This window comes from Cryptomeria japonica, chromosome 5, assembly GCF_030272615.1.
Source record: "Cryptomeria japonica chromosome 5, Sugi_1.0, whole genome shotgun sequence".
Lineage (NCBI taxonomy): Eukaryota > Viridiplantae > Streptophyta > Pinopsida > Cupressales > Cupressaceae > Cryptomeria > Cryptomeria japonica.
The window spans coordinates 128,681,297-128,704,327 of NC_081409.1; the positions used below are offsets into that span (position 1 = coordinate 128,681,297).

The 23,031-nt window shown below is 36.8% G+C and overlaps 1 protein-coding gene across 5 annotated transcripts in view; it reads left to right on the plus strand.

The window, feature by feature from the left end:
- LOC131076624 (pre-mRNA-splicing factor ATP-dependent RNA helicase DEAH7) overlaps positions 1-23,031 on the plus strand; it is a 102,175-nt gene that overhangs the window by 72,830 nt on the left and 6,314 nt on the right. For all 5 annotated transcript variants that reach the window (XM_058013906.2, XM_059221282.1, XM_058013907.2 and 2 more), the window contains one exon: positions 18,487-18,548. In XM_058013906.2, coding sequence (XP_057869889.2) covers positions 18,487-18,548 — 62 coding nt within the window. The remainder of the gene's footprint in view (positions 1-18,486; positions 18,549-23,031) is intronic.

Here is a 23,031-nt window from a genome sequence, read left to right on the forward strand (position 1 = left end):
GCATCGTGTTATCATAGGTGTACTAATAGGAATACTATCTTCCATTTTGAATCTTTTTAACATCTCTCTAATATACTTTGTTTGAGAGATTAAAATACCTTTTGATGACTGCTAAATTTGAAGACCCAAAAAGTAAGTCAACTCACCCACCATAGACATTTCGAACTCCTGTTTCATGTTTGTAGTGAACTCTTTGCTCATGTCTACACAATCATTGCCAAATATTAGATCATCTACGTAAACAACAACCAAAATGCTGTTACCTTCTTTTACATAAAGATTGTTGTCCGCTACACCTTTTTTGAAGCCTTGCTGCTGCTAGCATTTATCCAATCTATCACACCAAGCTTGTGGTGCCTGTTTAAGGCCATACAATGCCTTTTTTCAGTTTGCAGACATAATCAAGTTTGTCAGTTAAAACAAATCCATCAGGCTGTTCAACATAAACTTCTTCATTCAAATACCCATTAAGAAAAGTAGATTTAACGTCCATTTGAAACACCTTAAACCTTTTATAGGAAGCAAAAGCAAGAAAAAGTCTAATAGCTTCAAGACGAGCTACAGGTGCAAAATTCTCATCATAATCTACACCTTCAAATTGAGCATATCCTTTACATACCAAATGTGCTTTATTTCTTACCACTTGACCTTCCTCATTCAATTTGTTTCTATAGACCCACTTCGTGCCAATGACATTTTTGTCGTTGGGTCTAAGCACAAGTTCCCATGTGTCACTCTTTTGAATCTGCTCAAGCTCCTCTTTCATAGCAGCTATCCAATGTTTATCTTCAGCTGCTTCTTCAAAACACTTAAGTTCAAACATGGAAAGTAATGAAACATCTTCATCTTCAAAATAGTTTACATTTCTTCTAGTGGCTCTACCTCCATTTTCAGGTAAAATCTGATCAACAAGATGATTTCTTTGCACAAATTTATGAGTCTTGAAAGAGGTCTTACCAACTTCACTCTCTGATTCATTTTCAGAATGTGTGCTTGCTGTCCCATTTTGCATACTAGATGAAGAAGGTGCATTTCCAGCTCCTAATTGAGAATTTTTAGGAGTATTTTGAGTGTTGTTACTTGCTGTCCCTGCTTATGGTTGTGAAGAGGAGGGATGAACAGCACTACTTGTCTCCTCTTTTTGAGCACTGCTGCTGCCATTTCCATTCTCATAAGAAGTGTTAGTTATCTCATGAACTTTAACATTAATACTTTCAACAATTTTGTGCAGCCTTTTGTTGAAACATCTATAAGCTTTTCTTTTAAAAGAATAACCCAAGAAAATACCCTCATCTGATCTAGGATCAAACTTACCTAGATTATCATCATCCCTTTTGATATAACAAGGACTACCAAAATATCTCAGAACAAAATACTTACAGTATCAGCCGTTCTTTCATTTCTTATTGTCTGTATATCTGATTGTATTTGTTGGATGACAGCGCTTTATGTTGGATGACAACACTTTGTGTTGGATGACAGCACTTTGTTGCTTGGTTAAATAATGGCTGTGAATATTTGTCACGATATGTTCTCAAGCAAAAGTTTATATTTGTCACGATATGGTCATGGTCTCAAGCAAAATTCTTACACTGCATGTTCGCTTAAGTCTATAAATATAATGCAACAACAGTTCCTATAACCGTTTGTGTTCAGTTAAGTCTGCAGTTAGCAAACTTCCAGCAATAGTTCATATAACTGTTTGTGTTTGGTCTAAACGGTGTAACTAGTTATTCTTTCTCTTTGTTTCGATATGTCATAATGACAAATTTCATTTGTTTAAAACAAAGGAGTTAAGGAAAGCGCTAACTAAATCGGTTAACAAAAAGGTGGTTGAAGACAGTTCAAACTGAATTGAAGTTATGCAGCATATATACACGTATGGGTGCTGCTCTTTGGGAAAAAGAGTGTGGAAGAAAATAAAGTAATGTATGAATGACGTGAAGTGATATTTATAGCATTATGAGTTATTTTTGAGAGATGAAAACATAGCAATCTTTAAAGACAAAGATGTGAACAAGAGTTTTATGAAAGAAGAGACGTTGTGGCTGATATCAATCGATCTGAAGTAAGACATTCGAATGTTCTGAAACAATATATAGATAGTTGAATAATATCTTGTTCCAAATACTCAGGTATAAGCTTTGCAGATAATTATAGTGAGAATAGCATTTCTATTTGAAGATTTCTTACATCTTTCTGTGATGCTACTATTAATATAATATTCAGATCTTGCCCTGAGCATATAGTGTTTTACAAAAAACATTTGGATATTTGTTCTTATCACATTATAATGCAGAGATACAGAAAATTTTGACAACTATCGTCAGGACAACATTCTGCAGATTTAGAAAAGAATTTGGTAACAGTTTGCAGAACGTTATTTTGTGGAAATACAGAGACATTGGACAGTTTTTTGCAGCATATTATTGTGCTGATATGCAAAGATATTTGATCAGTTTCTTAGTTTGTTGTATGAGTTTCTTCAGATGATTTAAGGGATACATTGGTATTTAAATTGTCAGTTTTTTTTGTATCCTCAGTTCTTAAAGTGACTATCAACATATTGAAATTCTATGATAACTGAATTGGTGTTAAGTTTGGAAGATTGTAAATGTGTAAAGAGTTGGTGCTCTCAGAAGGGATTAGAAAATTCCTTGGGTTGGTGTCCTAAACAGTGTAATTGGACTTTTGCATGTGAGGCCGGATTAGGACAGTAGATCCCAGCAGCATTTGTCACCGTGGTTTTCTACGTAAAATCTTGTGCTTTGAGTTCTTACTGTTGTATCTTTCACAAATTCAGTTGTTGTATCTTATATGTTTTTCGGTTTTCAGATTTAAGCTTGATAAAAGATTAAAGTTTTATTACCCCCCCCCCACCCGCACTTCTGTGTTCTACAATCCTATGACCATATTTAGTGTTGAAATTGTTCATGCCAGGACTCGTTTAAGTCATCAGCATGCACCATGAGAACAAATGGACAGAGTGCCGACTTAAAAGAACTATACTTATATAAATGAGCAGAATTATTCTTTCTAAGGCAACTACAACTTCAGATTCTTGCAATTCTCTGACTACAACATTGTGCAGAGAAAATTCCAGTATTTTTCATGTGAAAGTGAATAATTTTGTACATGGAAGGAAGGTTGAGTGAGAGATTAGGTACATCTAGAATCTTAGAATCATCCATTTCACTTGTGCTAGGTTCCAAGACTTCAACTGGAGAAATGCCACCCACAAGTGTTTGTAAAGTACTACAGCCAATATTAAAGCAAGCTTGTCCTTGGATTTAGTCATATTAGCAGAAGCAGCCAACTTTTGAATCCAGTAAAGAAACAATTTGATGCAGATCTGAATCGAGGACCTTTTCAGGTAGTCAATTCAGCAAGCAGTTTTTTAAAATCATAAAATACATTTGAACAGCAAATGATACAGTCTAATTTAATTCAGAAAGATAACAGGAATTTTGGCTTACGGCCACAATACATGCTATAACAAAGCATGAACATGTAGAAAGTTTTACTGAAATTACAAACCAAAAATTCAATAAAAAATCATTAATCTTCAATAGACACTAAGAGTCTACCACAACCTTCATTAGAATCTGGAATATTTTGATTATACCCCCAAAAAGGCTAATTTCCATTCATGATACTTCCTGAAAAAGATCCAAAATAACCTACCCACATGCTATATAATGTAATATCCTCAATCTGAATTTTTATGAAATATTTGATTTCTTTTGTATTTTCTGAATGCGGGAAATAAAATGAAACTAAAACAGCAAACTGGAATTAAACTGGATGCTCATCACAACTACAAATGGCTAAAAACCAACATATCAAGCCCTTAATTGTAAATAATTAGCAGATATGAAACCCTAGGATGCCAAATAACACTCAGATTTGAATTGGAATAGTTAGAACAGCATTACTCCATGTCAGACACCAATTTAAATCCACTAAGACTGATTTTATTTAATTGCAACTACCAGGAATAATAGTAAATGCTAGAAACAAAGTTTTCAAATATACAATTAAGTTGAATCCACTCACAAGACGTCAAGATCTTTAGATCTGACTTGTATGGTTGCTGAAACCCCAAGAATGACTTGACTGGCTGCTGTTATGTCTAGTGGCTGGATAGTATGGTTGCAGTGGAATCATCTACGATTGTGGTTGGCTGTTAGCATGGCTTGAATTGAAGATGCAGCAAAAAATAAGGATGGTGCACCCCAATATCAGCCTTTAGCATGCAGATCGCAGCTAGAGTAGCCGGAAATCCTTTGTCTCTCCTTGGGCACGTGTATCCTCGTATCCATTCCCGGATACATATCCGATACAGCCCGGATAGACATTGAATATTGTACCCATGTGTACCCCAAAAAACCTTGATTTTCAACCATGCTAGATACTATGTGATTTGATTTTTTTAATATTTGACATAATCTTCCTAAATTTAATTTTAAAAACCTTCATTCATGCATTTTTAAACAAAACCTACACCAAATGAGTAAGCGTTGGCCCATTTTTGAACTTGGCCAAATTTAAATTTTTAAGTCCTAGCTCATAGTCGGCCTTTTTGAAGTTTTTTTTAGTTCCAAACTTCCAAAAATTCTCTATTTCCTGACTTCCATAAATGGCCGACTTCTTGATAGTTCCAAAGTTCCAAAAATGACAGACTTCCTAATAGATCTAAAGTTCCAAAAATGGCCGACTTCCCGATAGTTCCAAACTTCCGAAAATTCCTGATTTCTTGACATCACTGATTCACAAGTCTAAAAATGCATCTGAAAAAAGTTGCAAATTTCTTGAATCTAAAAGCAACCCACCTAATATTTTGATCTCAAATGCCCCCAGTTTTAATTTTATGGCCATACAAGCTCATATGATACGTTATTTTAATATTTTCTCTATGGAGCGATATAGTTGGCAAGACCAGTTTACAAAAGAAGTACCTCAATTTTGTGAGCTGTTAAAAAATGGTTAAAAATCCATGTTTTATTTTAATTATCATAACTGCTCACAATCTTTCATTGCCCTAGGATGCTTGGTTAACCTGTAGTGAATCTACTCAAAAGTAGCTATAAGAGAAATTAAAAATTTCTCAATTTCTCTATAGTTTATGTTAGAGTTATCTTTTATTAGCTAATAATTATTTATTTAATTATAGTTTATTATACTCTATGCTTAAGCTAAACTTAGGAATCTTATAATTCTTTAGGGTTTTTTCCTTTATGGTTTCGAGTATCCTTTTATAAGGATTCTCTCTTTGTATTTTTATAACAACTGTAATTATTGAATTGCATTCTTGTTGCACAATCAATATGACTCCTCTTTTCTGGATCTTTGAATTCTGGCCTCCATAGTTTTTTGCTTCTCTCCTTCTGTGACAGGTTTGCATGCAGGTGATCTTTGGGAGCTGTAGAGTTGATTTTTCTTCAACTCCAATATGGTATCAGAGCTCCAGATCTGCATGCCCCTGTTCTCTTCATGAGAGATTTTGGGCCTTGTTCTTCAGATTTGAGTATTTCGGGGTTTGTGCAGTTGCTTTTTTCCATTTCCAGGGGTAGCTGATTTTTTGGTACATTTTGGTGCCAAATAGACCTCATAGTTGGATTTTGAAGGCTGATTCCATGAATTTTGATATATAATTTGCCTATTTTCGGTGATAGGGGCATGATTTTTTTTTGGTACATTTTTCAAGGCACGAAAATCCATACGGCTGTACCTACAAATGCGTCAGAAAATTTTTTCGTCAAAAAAAAAAAATTTATGCCCTACAAGAGGGTTTTTTTTTCTTTTGGCCGTAACTTGGTCATACGAAGGCTCTTTTTCAAAAACCTTATATCGTCGGAAAGCTCTTCCCGAGCTCTATCCAGATTTGGAGGTTTGAACTTTTGATTTTGCTGTTTTAATGACGTTTTTTGCTGTCAAAGCCAAAGGTTCCTTTTTGCACTCCGGGAGACATAACTTGAGCATCCAAACTCCGTTTTTCAAAAACTTTATATTGTTGGAAAGATTGTTCTGTGTAATTTCCAATCATATGAGTTTTGTTTCTAGATTCTCCTCCAGGTATATTTTATTCATTTTTTTGCTTTTCAGCACTCTGGTGAATATCTTGGATGTTTCAGGTCCTAGGATCTCCTTTTTTGAGTAGGATGTCTCGTCTTTGGTTGTTCTTTCTGTTTCCAGTCTTCTGTCTCTTCTGATCATTGTAGCATTTTATTTATGCAAACACACTGAGATAAAGTGCTATCATGCATTGTATATTTGGAATCTTGCACATCTTGTGCCTTATTGTACATGCACTACTTATAAAGTGCCATGGGGGGGTTGATGTTTGCCTTTGTTTGCCATCTACCTTTGTCACGTGAGTGTTCCTTCCACAACATTAGCCTCATGATGTGTGTCAAGCGAGTGTTCCTTCCACGACACTCTATACTTTCTCTATACCTTTGTTGTTCCTAGTTCTTCGTCGTGCAGTTCTTGTTGGTCATTCTTTTTAGTGTTCCTGTCCCTCTCCCTTTTCAGCATTATGGGGAGGTTTGTCTTGTTGTTCTAATGCTTCCTTGGTTCGATTGATCAACTCTTCAGACTTTGTTGTTTTATGCCATCTGTATCTTTGAGTTCAGTTGTTTGCCTTTGTTTGCCATTTGATTCGAGTAGTGTCATTTGAGGGCACTCATGCAGATTACAGTCTTCTCTACCTAGTCATGTTCTATTTCAGTGGAGGTTCTTCAGATCAGCAGTTACTCTTCGACAATGTTTGCAGCTATTTCATGTTTCAGTGGTGTTCTTCATTCTCTTCTTTTTTGTTCCTATCTTCTGGAACACTCTTGTTTGGAGGCTTCTGAGTCCTTCACTTGAGCTTTCTTCTCTTCTTGGAGGGGTTTTTTTTTTCCCATAGGGTTTTCTCCTTTTTCTCCACTTTACAGAAATTTTATTGTACTTGGATACCTCATCAGGCCTAGTTGCCGGGACCCATTGTTTTTTTTCTGCATTTTTTACATGCTTTTTTAGTCCTTAATTGTTTTTTAGCTACTCCCTAAGTTCATCTTAAGGGGGGGTGTTAGAGTTATCTTTTATTAGCTAATAATTATTTATTTAATTATTAGTCTATTATACTCTATGCTTAAGCTAAACTTAGGAATCTTATAATTCTTTAGGGTTTTCTCCTTTAGGCTTTCGAGTATCCTTTTATAAGGATTCTCTCTTTGTATTTTTATAACAACTGTAATTATTGAATTGCATTTTTGTTGCACAATCAATATGACTCCTCTTTTCTGGATCTCTGAATTCTGGCCTCCATAGTTTTTTTGCTTCTCTCCTATGACAGGTTTGCATGCAGGTGATCTTTGGGAGCTGTAGAGTTGATATTTCTTCAACTCCAATAGTTTATATACGATAATTTAAATTTTTGTAAGATGTTTTAAATTATTTTGAGAGCAGCAATTTCATGGGAATGTGAAAGGGTTATTTCATTCTATTAAAAAGTAGTTACAAAACCTGAAAATGTTGATTGGAGAGTCTTTAAATATGTAATAACAAATTATGGAAGGGGGAAAAAAAGGAGGGGGACAACATAATTTTCTTTTTGGCATAGTTTTATTGTACAGGGGTGTTGAGTCTGTGAACTCACATTTTGACATTGAAGGAATAGAGAGGATATTTTTGAGTCTTTGCATTTATTAATGTTTTCTTTCAATTGCAATGAACTGTGCTTCTTTGTAATTACTTTCAGTGTCATTCTGTTATATCAGAGTGTGCATGTATTTAATTCTAAAGCTTTGAATTTAGATTAAATCATCTGTTGAAAAGGGTCTGCTGTTCTTTCTTTCCTTGATATCATTTGTGAGTGTGGGATAAGTAAACTTTGTGTTGTTTGTCTACATTCACTTCATTCTAAAATCAATCTTTTGCATCTACTTTCATGGTTATGGGTAGGTGTTAGTTTGCCTTTTCTGCTTTCTGGTGAGAAGCATACCTTGTGTTTTCATTCATTGCATATCATTTGAAGGTAGCTGCACCTTGTAAAATAAGCAGAGAGCATTTGCAAGTACCATTGCAAGTGACTCAACTGTTGGTCAGATTGTCATTAACATGGGCAAAAGAGTATAAAACTGAAGTGACAAATTTGTTAACCAACAAAAAGACAAATGAAATGTTTTTCTATTTCAATGACCCATTTTTTGGGTTATCTTCCAATGCAACTCTACTATTTTTGCATATTGTAAAATGCTAAATCAACTTATCATTATTTATGTAGCAATAATGTGTCTATATTGCTTTTGAAGTAATGAAAATCTCCTCGAATAACTTAGAAAATTGTGTTAAAAATATGTGTGTTTTTAATGAATGACGCATCCAGCTGTATCCATATTGGAGTCTTAAAAAATGGCCGTACCTGTATCCGATACCGTTTCTGTATTTGTATCCGTATCCGTGTCCATGCAACTTTGATAACAACAGATTATGGTTTATAACTGCCTGAAAAATAGTAGGGACCTCTCTATGGCACTAGTGCCTCAACTTCGCCCAAATAATATGCAATAATTGATTGTAAAACAGCAGCAAGTATGAAGTGTTTGAAATCAGCAATGGATGATGATAGCCAATCCTCCTCAATGTGGCACTCAAGATCTAGCATGGAATAATGATGAGCAGCCAACAAAATTTAGAAATCGTTAATGGATATCTTCAAATCATGGACATGACATTTGCTTGCAAATTCAATTGCTCCAATCTCAATCTTTAAGGATACTTTACCAAAATCAGCTCCAATGCAACCCTTGTGCAGTATGCCCTAGATATAGATGAGGGTTTTCGTTTTTAAATCCGGCGATGGGAATTGAAGAGGGTTATTGTCATTGGTTGTGAAATAGAATATGAAGCTTAATGTTAAATTGGAAAATGAAGACACGATGATGCATAATGAATCCAGGTGCCCCTTATTAAAGCTTTCTAATTTATGCCCATGATTTAAATTTTCCACAACATATTTAAAAGCACTTTTCAATTCATTATAATAACATTATTTAGTTGCCCTTAAACATAAAATTACTAGGCCCAACTTAAAATAATATTTTTAACCATTTCCCTTGCTTTATCCTTTAGCCTATGGGAAATGAGGATATGCTAGAGTTCTTCTCCATGGCTATAATTTCAAAAAGGGGACATGCCATTGTACCGCTCTATCACCACATTAAAAATGATCCCAAAAATAGCAATAATTGCCATTAGAACTGACAACAGTTGCCCAGATCCCAGAAGGACCAAAAAATAGATTAAACTGATATTACTGCAGCAGGCACTATCAGCAGCTGCCAACCATACCCAAAAATAATGAATCTGCTTAATATAATGTTAAGATGCTGCCAAAAATAAAGATGAAATAGCCACCCATAAGCAATTATGAATCTTTGTAACTGCTAAAGGTGAATCTGGGCAATGAAAATAGTTTCTGCTGCTATGACACCCTTGGTCCACCAGTGAGAACCGATCAGAGATATGTTCCATGGACCAGCGTGGCCCCAGTTGATCAAGGAGAGAAGAATCATGAAGTGTGAAGTGTTGCCTTGTCCGAAGGAAGTTCCTCCCTTGGCCTTTTCTTCTTCTCCGAAACTCCAGAACCCCAAGGTTCCGAAGTTCTTTTCTCTTTGCCCTTGTCTCTTTTTTCTTCCTTCTCCAGAACTCCGGAACCCCAAGATTCTGAAGTTCCTTTCCTTCCCTTAGCTTTTCTCCAGTTTCTTCGGAAATTTGGAACCCCGAGGTTTCGAAGTTCTTTCCCTAGCTTAGCCCCTCCTCTCCTTAGCCTTTCTCTCTTTTTCCCTGGAACCCCGGAACCCCGAGGTTCCGAAGTTCCTTGTCCCTTTTCTCCTTCCCTCTTCGGAACTCCGGAACCCTGAGGTTCCGAAGTTCCTAGCCTTCCTTTCCTTCGCCTCTTCTCTTAAGCATCTCCTTTGCCCGGAACTCCAGAACCCCCAGGTTCCGAAGTTCCCCTTCTCTCTTTAGCCCTTTCCCTTTTCAGAACTTCGGAACCTTGAGGTTCCAAAGTTCCTTTGCGTGGTTCCCCGGAACTCCGGACCCCCGAGGTTCCGAAGTTCCCTTCCCTTGCCTTTACCGGAACCCCGAAACCTCGAGGTTCCGAGGTTCACTCCTCCCCCTTCTTCCTTCTTCTCCCCGGAACTCCGAAACCCCAAGGTTCCGAAGTTCCTTCCCCTTTTGCCTTCTCTCTCTAGTTCCTTCGGAACTCCGGAACCCCGAGGTTTCGAAAGCTTTTTCCTTCTCTTCTTCTCTCTATCCTGGAACTTCGGAACCTCGAGGTTCCGAAGTTCTTCCCTTGCCTTCCTCACTTCGGGAGTCCGAGCTTCCTTCCGACTGGCGACACTTCCGGATGGCGTGATCGACACTCTTAAGACTTTTAATGCTCCGACAGCTTGGTGACTTGTACACTTTATTTTTGTGGAGCCACAAGGGTGCATTAAGTGTTTTTGATAGGATTTTCATCAAGGAAGGTACGGGGCCATGCTTGGTGACTTATGTCATGGCTGACTTTGGAAGGTTAGTCAATCCACCTTCCTTAGAATTGCCTTTTGAGGTATGGCTAGGTTGCTTGCATGTACAAGCCAAGTGCATGCACTTCCGTGCACTTCCAGATTGACATGTGGGGGTCATGATCACCATTGTGACCCATTTCTCTATATAAGGCTGTTAAGCCTCATTGTAAAGGGTCCTCTCCCAGTTGGCTTGAGCTTTCTTATGCTCTTCTCTTCTCTTGAAAACTTGTAATTATTTTTTTTGCATTTCTGCAACTGTAAGATTGGCTTTTGGCCTTATGATTAATGGAAAATCTCCATTCTTGCCTTCCTTTAACTTTGTATGATGTGTATGTGTTCTTACCTCCATTATAAGTGTATGTTTGTGGTTTTCCTTTCACATGTATGTTGTGTTAACTTGTTTTTTGAGTGTGACTTTGTGGGAATCCTTCTCCCCTCTTGACACTTAGAAAATTCTAACATGCACACATGCGTTTGGGTCACTCATGCAATTGAAGTTTGCGCACCTCTTGGGCTTTTCAGTTGTTTCCTTGTGCCATTTCGGGTGGAGAGAGGAACAATCTCTTCTTGGTGCATCAACTCCTTTTATTTCAAGCATTTCTTTCTTCCCTTTACCTCTGCAATTTGTTAGGATAGGCTTAGGAGTTAGTTTGAAGTGTTGAGTTGGTTCAACACCTGCACCTATTTGAAGAAGGAAGTCGGCCTTCTCCGGAGATTCATCCCCTTGCGCAAGGTCCTACACTTCAGGGTTGTTTCCATGTTTTACAAGGTTGCTGAGTTGATAGCTTAGCAAGGGTGCAAGCTTTTGTGATAACAGTTAGTTAATTATAAAATAATGGAAAATTAGCTACGGAATCACAGCTATAGTCAAGGCTAAAGCATTGGTAGAAAGTTCTTTTCTTAGATGTCTGAATCCTGCTTTTCATGGTCTCTTTTAAAGTTGTCACACAAGATGTCTATCATTATCACAAAACAATGTTTAGAAGTCTTTTTCTTTTGATTGAGTGTAAGAGATAGAAAATGATGGTACATTTGGATCTTTTTCATAATAGAAGTCTTTTTGAGTCTTTATGCTATCATAACCTGATTTTTTTAAGGTTTTGGATGAGTTTTGTTTCCCCCTTTACTAGGTGCTTACAAAGTATCCCAATGGCATTTGGAGTGAATCACCCTATGCATCTATTGTGGAGTGAAATGTGGACAAACTTGGACACAATCATTATAATCATTTGCTTATCTTTCTTCTTGGAATGATATTTGATTGTTCTATTGAATGATTTCTAAGGAGACGGAGGCTCCAATAAGCAATTACAAAAGATCTTTCCATAACGGAAATGATCGAGAACTAAAGACATAAACAGAAACATTTTAAAAAAGAAACTAAATGATTAAGATGATCACTATTGCAATATAACAATAATACCCTCCGTGAATGGTCATTTTACTCTATACCCTACAAAAGACTTGACATAATCTGTAGGTCATTTGGCCATGAATGCATAGAAGGCTGGCCCCTTCTCTGAATGCTCTGTGACATGAGCCTGCTGCTGAGACCCTCCCTGGTTGGACTTCTAATTAGCCAACCGCTTTCTGCAGAACTTCTGTACATGACCGAGTTTACTGCTTGCCAGTGAACCTCCGAGTGCCTTCCAACATGATGTTGGGTAACAAAGCCATCCCTTCCATTATCCAGAGACACAAAAATCAAGATCAACTTCTCAAAAACTTCAATTTTTGTTGATAAAAAGTCAGCAAAAGATTGAAAAAAATCATCAAAAAAAGCTGTTGTAAGATGACACAATTTTGTGGAAAAATCGTCAAATCCTCGATGTGATGCTGAAATCACACGATTTTTTGAAAAAATTTGACAAAAACCTTTGCTTTGTGGGAAAAACAGTAAAAACCCATGAACTCAGAAACCATGATTTTTTTGGAAAAAAATCAGAAAACCCACTGATTTTTTTGGAAACTAATCATGCGAAACCTGGTCTGTTAAAAAAACTTTACTTGTGACCATCACAAGTAGGAAACAGATCTAGAAACCCACAATTTTTCCAAAAATCATTTAAAAAATACAAACAATTGTCGTGGAATGAAGAGGCACCAGTCACGGAAAAACCCTTCTGCAGAGCCATCGATTCATGACTGTCAAAAAATTCTGCAAATTTCTAAAGAAACCAAGTCTGGAATGAGATCACATGATTTTACAAAAGTGCAGCTAAAAACCCCTAGCTGCTCAACAAGGAACCCAAGATTTGCAAAAACAGACTCCGATTTGCAAAATCCCTGGTTGTAGAACCCTTAACACTTCAGAAAATTATCTCGGGAAAAGAAAATGCAGCAGCAGGCGCAGGTTGCTGAAAACCCTCACGCGGAAGAACAGATTGTGCAGAAAGAACAACCACCCACGATTTAAAAAAAATTGTGCAAAAACCAGAAAAACCCTTGAATCACTAGGCAATTCTGCAAGAAAACGCTGTGATCTGGAAAAAAATTCTGCGTGAAAACACTGTCCACAATCTCTACAAAGGAGCCATGTTGCAGGTTGAAAGTTACATGAATTTATATGATATTTCTAGCTTTGGTGACCTCTTATAGGGCATGTTTGGAAATGATTGCAAAATTGGGTATGTGTTGCATGTATTGTTTGTAAATTTCTGAGTGATTGCAGCATCAAATGCTATTGTAATAAGTGCCAAAATTTACCATTCCACTAGTAATATACAAGGGTTTGCAGTTCCATTGTGAAAATTCTGTTATTTATATTTATTGTACGTTCTTATCGTTGCATACACAAGAATATTGAAGATACGAAATAAACACCAAGCATTTTTCCAAACAAATTCATAAATTCCATCAAAATTCAGACAATAGGATATTTCAGAAACTTACTAGGACGAAAGGCATAAAAGGAAGTTTCTAAATACTAACTAAATGACTAAGGTGACCATTATAGAAATATTACAATATTATTTTAGTACCCTCCCTTAATGGTCATTCTGAAGAGCACATAGACAATACTGAGGGGGGGATCAGTATTGTACAACTTTTAAAAACAATTTGCAGAACAAGACCAAATCAAACAAGAATCAACCAACAAGACAAAAATACAGAGATTTCTTGTGGAAAAACCTTTCGTGGTAAAAAACCACAACATCGATAAGCTCTCATAAAAATGGGCACCAACCCTGATTACAAAGGAGAGCACCAACTCTCTGTACTGCTGAAGCACCAACTCCAGAACGTGAACAACCTTAAATACAAGAATCAATGAGATTTTTCTGAGCAGTTACAGCACCTCCATCACTAGCAAGAGATTTACAACATCCCCAAAATTCAAGATATTCGGAAGTAATTCATTAAACACTAAGACACACTCAGAACTCTGAAACAAATACTTTAACCTCGTAATTCTATCTACCAATCTCAATTTCTTGAAGTTTAAGCTCTGTTGACACACTGTACAACTTCTCAATAGTAATACTTCAAAAAATCTCGATTCAATATGAAGCCACAAACATCAGTATAGTCAAAAAGGATTTCAGCCTTCACTTCCGTCCACACCAATAATCGCACTCTTCTCTTCTCATAAAAACAACACTGGAATCTATATTTTTTAAAAATAACTGCAGCTTAAAAGTCTTTTTTCTTTCTAACACACTGCTATTACTTCTCTCATCCAACTGCCTCCGAATCTCACAGTATCTCAATATATACTTTCATAGTTCACTTAGCGTATAGCAGGAAACCAGCACTGCAGATCCACAATCTTTTAAAGTGTCTGGTTTTCCCATAATTCAGATCCACAATCTCTCAATTGAGATCAGAAACTTGAGTTTTGTAAGATAGTTTTTAATGGTTGGGAATTCCATGATCTGAGGAAGGTAACTCATTCTTCAATTGAAGAGTCTTGATTTCATTTATCTCCTTGAAATATTCCTATTTCAAAGTGTCCAATTTCTGAATATGTTATTTCAATCCAGCTGAAATAGTAATGTCTATTAAGCATCGTGCCTCATCACAGCTTCAATAACTGTGTCTTCTGTGTCTCCTTCGCTAATATTGTCCATGTTTCGAGAGTCATTTTATATTGCACATTGCTCTGCAACAGGTCTACCATAGATGCCTTTCATGTCTGACAGTTATAAGAACTGAACAGGGCAGGTAGTTCCAAATTGGCCATTGCAGCCAAAGTCACTTTCAAATTTAGAAGATTTTGCAACCAACTTGTGCAAAACCAAAATCTGTATTGAGTTGTTTAAGAGTGAATGAGAATCATAAATAAAGTGCTTAGGAACAACAAAAATCAAAGCACTGAAAGAGTTGCTAACAAGAAACTATTGATGAAAGAGAGCAATTCTCCCCATTGGTACAAATTGTGTGCCTTACAACAGCCCAAATTTCTATTTGGCAGTCAATACTGCAATTTGAAGCTTAAAACTTTTGATTTTCTCAAGTTACAATTTACCTGTAGAAGGTTTATTGCAATGGCCAAGAAATTACAATACAAGAAACACACAATATTACTGATTTAACCTCTACAATAAAGGCTACAGAAAAATTATTACCTTCAAAAAATGGGTGCCTCAAACTCTTGGGAGCTTGCTGATTAGGAAACACTGCTCTCAAAAGAATTTATAAAGAAATATTTCACCATGCTGAAGATTACTGAGTCAGCTTTCCAATGCAACTGAAAATCCAAAAAATGACTCCATATGGCCAAGATATTGTAAAATAAAAAAATTGAAGGGCTTAAAAAATGATGCTTATTGGTGAAGAGGCATGCAAGAACCAAAAAATGTGGGTTCGCGAGCTGCCTTTATGCTGAAGGTGCAAAACCAACTAATGTGGGAGAAAGTAAGTTGTGGTGGGTTCAACTGCTTATCAAATTGAGCTATCTTCAAATAAGGTGAAAGTACCTCTTCGCAAAAAGATAGATATGTGGGCTTGGACTCAAGACTACTTAAACAAGCCAACACCTTACTAAAGGCTTGTATACCACACACAAAAGTTCAATGGTTATGAAAGTATTTTTTTCTTAAACTAGGAAAAATGTTGGGATGTGCATAGGCGATGGGAGTTGGGTGAGAGGAGGAGCCCCAGTCCAAGTTTGTAGAAGGCAGGGTCAAGGAAGCTTTGAGAATAGCCAATTGTTGAACAAAGGTGCCATTGTGGAATGACAAGAATTGGGAGCCAAAGGATGTTGCGAAACTGTTTGATGTGGATTTTTACTTCAAAACAAAATAAGAACCAGCAGCACAGCAAGAGAGAATGTGCCCTACATAAAAGCAGCTTAAGGGCATTCACATGGGTAGGTCAAAATATAGAGCTTGGGATTGTTGGATTGGAGTGAATGGGGGCTGAGACCCAAATAGTGTAGGCAAGAGGGCCATTGCAGTTGTTGGATGATGGGAGCAGATGTTGGTGGCAGGGAGGCTAGGTCAGGGCTGAAGATTTAAGGTGTCTGGTATCCCAAAAACACCCAACATTTTTTTACTCCTACATTTCTCTCAATGTTTTTTGAAAAAAAAAAATTCTCTTGATTTTCAGATTATTTTCTAAGTTGCCAATTTTGGTATGGGTATGGGGTTCTGGTATGCTGGTACGACAATTTTTTTTTTCTTGGGTATGGCTGTATATACTATATATATATATATATATATATATATATATATATATATATATGGAAAAAATTCAAAAAATATACAGAATTATAAATATATTTAATAGTATGATACTTCATCATTGATCAATGGTGGTGATAAAGATAGATATGAATTGATAGTTCAAAATTTCAACATAATATTGAAATTTTAAACTATCAATTGGCATTTATCTTTCTTTCCATGCTTAGAACCTTCTTTACATGGTTGTCACAGTCCAAGACCATGTGATACTATGCTTCTGTCATTAGTCTGCAACCCACACACTTGCAAAAAGCTTCAGCCTCTGGAAGGCTTACATACACAGATTCCTTAACCACTTAAGTCCAATGCTTGGCTGAATCAGGGCCATGGATGTAATACTCAGTGCACACAAAAGACCATGTGGCTGGATTGAAAAACCCTTTCTCAGAGAAGATGGTGTAATCCTCCTGTTCCAGAAGCTCCTGGTTTTATAGCCTTCATAAACAGTAAAGCCTAGGTAATCCATGATAGAAACAGGCTTTGTGGCTACAAGAAATGGCTTGGAAACTTTCCTATGAAATGTTGGGTTTCATTGCCCCATATGTATGTAGATATGTCACATGGGTGTTGCCCTAAAGTGATATGTCCAGCTTCAATGGATATGGCTGGTCTGGGAATTTTGTGCAAAAGGATGTCAGAAAACATGCTGTCTTTGCGTGGTTTGTTAATAGCTACTTCTGTTTTGTTCTCAAATGAGTTTTTCCTATCCTGGACTATCATGTAGGTTTCTTAATGCATTCTTTTATGCTCAATTACCACGGAAGAAACCCTGGTATCCAACATTCCCTTTGCAGCCTCACTCTGTATCCATATTCTTATTTTGAGTTGAGGGCCATTTTGAGGGTATAACTGGATGGCTGTTGCAGTGTGATGGATCCAGGACATTGGGATCAATTCCTTTTGAAAGTATGGTATCCAATTCAGATTCTTCATGGTTTTGTATCATTTTTATCTTTATGAAGCCACAAACATGGCCACTGCATGCAATGACACAGCATTTACACACCGTATATCAGAGGAAAATAGAATGCAAAAACTCTTCAACCATTTGGAAGAAAACTGATTGCTGCATGGCATTGGAATAAAATATATGCTTTATAAGTTGACACCTGTGGGAGTGCTTGGGACTTGGGAGCATCCCAGCTGCTCCGGGTTTCCTGAAGATACATGACACATGCATACACTCCCATAGGTTCCATAGATTATTGAATGTGGAATGGATTAGCGAGTTTTTTAATTTTTAGCCTTTTGCATTTGGTGATATGGTTGGACATGATCAAAACCACCATCAGATGGTAATGCACTGTCCTTTTCTATTCAATGTGTGAGCACCTGGCAACACCTCAGAACAGAGCAGGACAGCCATCATGTTGAAATCTGACATATACTTGTCAGATTTACCCAGGATTAGCCTTGCTGATTCTTTCCACATGTGCATATTCAACTGATAGATTTTTGACACAAATACAAGGAAAATTAATTATATTAAAATGCCAAAAATACATTGATCAACAACATGAGTTATAGTACGATCACTATCCTCTATTTAAAACAAGAGGAGATAAAGGAGAGAAAAGCATTTCCTTGGTTAAAAACTTAGGTAGAGAGGAACTAGGAGACATACATGCAAAAAAGAAAGAACATGTGTATGCAAGAGATTCAATACAAAGCTATGTGTAGTGATAATTCCAGTCAAACTAAAGCTGTGGATGTTTATTGAATTTACTGCCAAAACATTTTATTTGAATGAAAAATAAAGTAAACTATTTTTTAGGGAAATCAAAGAAATTTTGTTTAAAGTGTATGGGCTCTAGAGGGCTTATATATGCCAGCACATGTTTTAGCTATGCCCTGCCTAGCATTTAGCTAGGAACTTTAGCAGACTGACCTAATTTTCACAATCTTGTTTTAGTCTTATTCTTTCATGCTAATTTAATGTTCTACTTTTCTGATATTTATAAAAAAGTGGTTGACATTTAATGAACCTATCTAGTACCAAATGATAACTTTTTAAGTTATCCACATGATATTTTATTAATGCTAATTTAATGAGATTATCATCTGCCAGTTTTTATTTTAGTATTTCATACTCTTAAGAAATTTCTGCAGCAAGTTGATAAATTACTGTATTGCAGATGGAATGATGCTGTCTTCTTTATTTTTACATCATTCAAACCTATTGGTACGTTTAGCTTTTGAGTAATTCTGAAGATTGATGTATTGTCTTTTGATTCTTGCAGTATATGACTGATGGAGTGCTGCTACGGGAAACTCTACGTGAACCTGACCTTGATCAATATAGGTAGATTTTTATATGTGAAAAATATTGAATTTTTCTTTCTAAAACTCAAAAGGTATATACCTGTATTAAATTTCACGAGGGCAACATTCAGTCTTGGCTCGTGTTGGAAATATGATTTTGGGTGGTAAGATTTGTTGATTTTAAGCAATCAGATGTTAATTTAAGCAATTAAATTATAATCAGACTGTGAATGAAAAGTAACAATAATAAAACACAAGACAAAAGACACCAATACCCTGGGAAAATCTCCCTCTTGGAGGTGAAAAACCTAGCCTCAAAATACAATATGTATTATCCCAAATGTAGGCAATTACAAGGCAATAAACTTATCTCAGATTGCTGTTCAATATATCAATGAAGATTGCAGCCCTTATCAACAGCAGATGGCTAGGAGGATCAGCGGCAGATGTCTAAGATCAGATTCGCACAATAGGAGTCCTAATCAAGTTCGCATGAAGATCTTTGACAACTTCGTCACACAGAATCAACCTTGATGAGTTCGCACAATAGGCTTGTATAAATTCGCATGAGTGAAGGAGAGATCGCTGCTTGGAGAGCAGATAACATTTGCATGAGATAATGATATTGTAATGACTTCATTTGTTGTTAGATTTATATCCCACCTTTGGCGTCAACCCTCAAGTTGGCTTGCATTTAGTCAATTGATTCATTTACATTTATTGCCTTCACGTTACAAGTTTGGGTCCAGCCCAAAGTTATAATTAATTGCCTTCATGTTACAAGTTTGGGTCCAGCCCAAAGTAACAATTAATTGCCTCCATGTTACATGTTTGGGTCCAACCCAAAATAATTCGATTTATATGAGAGATAATACATTTGTATTTAGAATGTAATAATCAGGTATCCGAGCTAGCTATTATTTTCAACACTCCCTCTTAGCTAGGGGGGATATCTGCCACTTGTCATGATCCATTCATGACTTTCATCTTGCATTGACCGCAAGGATGAATGTATAAGCTCCATAGAGTATACCTTCAATAAAACATATAAATATCATGCATTCATTTCATGATGTCCATCTTGCATTACCCGCAGAGGATGGATCCACCTTGCATTGCCCGCAGAGGGTGGAAGAGGTTTTACACTTCAGCCTTCTCCCAGAGAAGGATACAGTGTCACCTTGCATTGCCCACAAAGGGTGGAAGAGGTTTTACACCTCAGCCTTCTCCTAGAGAAGGATACAGTGTCACCTTGCATTGTCTGCAGAGGGTGACTCCACCTCGCATTGCCCGCAGAGGGTGGAGGATGCAAACTAAATTGCATCACTGAGATTGAGACTCCCTCTCAATCAATGCTGTGTTCTCCACAATTCCAAGTTTTTCTCTGAAGTACTCAAACTTCACTCGAGCTAGAGGCTTGGTGAGAACATTTGAAACCTATTCATCAGTGTTGATATATTTCAGCTGGATGACACCTCTTTGTGCCATATCACGAACATAGTGATAATGAGTTTCCACATGTTTTGACCTGTCATGAAACATGAGATTATTAGACATTTTAATACAACTCTGATTATCACAATAAATAACAGTGGATTCCCAAGGTTGTCCGAACAACCTAGCAAGAAGCTTGCGAAGCCAAACTGCTTCTCTAGTTGCCACACTTGAAGCAATGCATTAAGCTTCTGCAGTACTTAATGCAACTGAGGACTGTTTCCTACTAGCCGAAGAGATCACAACGGAACCCAAGCTGAAATAGATTCCTGAAGTGCTTTTCCTATCAGTAACACTTCTAGCCCAATCAGAATCAGAGTAGCCTTCCAAATTGATTACTGTGTTGATTGGATACTTCAGTCCATAGCCAATTTTTCCACGCAAGTATCTCAGGATGTGCTTGGCTACCACCAAGTGAACATGCTTTGGCTGGTTCATGAATTGGCTAAGTGCACTCACTGCATAGCAAATATCTGGTCTAGTGTTGACTAGATACATCAAGTATCCAATCAATTGCCTATACTCTGAAGGATCTGCAAAATCAGAATTAGCTGCAGAAATACTCAACTTCTTTAAGTTAGTTTCCATATGAGTAGACATAGGTTTACAATCTATCATACCAAATCTTTTCAATATATCAATAGTATATTTTCCTTGACTTAAATAATTTCATTAGGTTTTTGCCACACTTCTAACCCTAGAAAGAAATGCATTAGGCCTAGACCTTTCATTTCAAATTCAGTAGCTAATTCTTTCTCACACCTAATGATGAGACTATCTTCACCAGTTAGAATAAATCGTCCACATATAAAACCAAAATTAGCATTTCACCATTAAATACTTTAAAGTAAATGTTAGGATCAACATCATTCTTACAAAACTCTAAACTAACTAAGTACTTATCAATTCTTTCATACCAAGCTCGAGGAGCTTGTTTGAGGCCGTAGAGAGCTTTCTTCAGTTTGCACACATGAATTTCTCTATTATGAATCTCATAACCTTCAGGTTGTTCAATATAGACTTCTTCCTCAATAACACCATTAAGGAAGACAGTCTTTACATCCATCTGATATAACTTCCAACCTTTGGCTGCAGCAATAGCTATAATAGTTCTAATGGAAGTATCTCTAGCAACAGGAGCAAATGTTTCTTCATAATCTATGCCTTCCTTTTGAGAAAAACCACTTGAAGCCTCTTGAGGTGTATTCACCTCCATTGTCAGATCTTAACACTTTAATCCTTTTACCGGACATATTTTCAGCTAGAGCTTTAAATTCTTTAAACCTACTCAATAATTCATCTGATTCTTTAGATTTTAGAAAGTAAATCCAAGTCTTTCTAGAAAAATCATCTATAAATGTAACATAGTATAGGAATCCGCTAGGTGAAGGAACAGACATGGGTCCACATAGATCAGAATGAACAAGTGCTAATTTTTCCTTAGCTCTACTTTCACTTTTATGAAATGGACTTTTAGTGTTCTTACCTAATGCACAACCTTTGCAAGTATCATCATGAAATTGATTAAGTTTAGGCATACCTTTAACCATCTTTTCAAGTGAAGGAAGTGCTTGATAGTGAAGATGGCCAAGCCTTCTATGCCGCAGCTCGCTAGTTTCAGGAGCTTCATGAATGAGTGCTTGAATGGGGTTAGCTGAAAGCTTATACAAACTATCATATCTATTTCCAATAACACGAGCAAATTTAATACCAGATTTCTTAGGCCATGCAAGTACTTTGCCCTCAGAAAATGCTATTTGATAACCTTTATCTTCTACAGCAGAAATAGAAATTAAAATTCCTCTTAATTCCAGGAACAAATATAATATCACTAAGATGCAAGGACATGCCAGATTCTAAATTTAAAGAAGTGCTACCAAAACCTCTTACCGAATACTGAGCATCATCACCAATTACCACATGAAGGTTGGACTCTTTCTCCATCAAGTCTGAGAGATGCTCTCGATATCTCGTGATGCGTCTAGATACACCACTGTCTATCAACCAAGTGTTACTATCGATTGGCACATTGTTGGACAAGGCATAAATGAAGAGGTAGTCTTCATTATCCTCTGAGTTTGCAACTTCATTCAGGTTGGCCTCTCCTTGCATGGGGAACTCGGACATTCTTTAGCATAATGTCCAAACTTGTCGCATCTGAAGCAACATACATGTGAAAGATCCCTTGGCTTCTTCCTTGAATTGTAAGCAGAAGGTCTGGAGTCTCTATCTCTTTTGAAGCTGTTCTTCTTCCAATGGCCACCCTTTCTTTTGACATGTTGAGATGCAAGCACATGTTGATCTCCTCCATGAGAGCCTTTATGCATTCCTCTGGCAGCAAGGTGTGACTCCTCTTGAATGCAATCTGATCGGAGGCGATCGAAGGAAGGAAATTCAACTCTTCCACTTATGCTTTGAATAAATGGATCCCAAGAGTCAGGAAGACCATTCAAAGCAATCATGACAATATCTTTGTCCACAACTTCGCTTCCAATGGCGTTGAGTTGGTCCTTCAATTTTGAAATCTTCATGAAGAAGGACATAACTGAATCTCCTTTGCTCATTTTGACTGAAGAAGTTGCTGCCTCAATGTAAGTGTCCGACTAATGTTGTTGATCTCATATATCCCTTCTAGATGTTTAAACATCTCTTGGGCTGTCTTTAGTTTGGAGATAATTGGAACAAGATGATCCTTCACGGAATCAATGAGGAACTTCTTTGCCTTGAGAGCATTCTTCTTGAATTGCTTTAGCTCTTTTGGATCCGAAGGTTCGGTCAAATCCTTGTCTTCCACAAACTGTAACAGCTCTAATTCTTCAAGAGCAAGGAGGACACGAACCTTCCATGATGTAAAATTGAGGGCACCTTCAAGTCTATCGTCTACTTTTAGACCTGTAACCATCTTGCAAAACTAAAACAAAAAACTGAAAGTGAAGGACAACTAATAATCTGATTATTTAGAATGAACCTAAAGCTCTGATACCATGTTGATTTTAAACAATCAGATGTTAATTTAAGCAATTAGATTA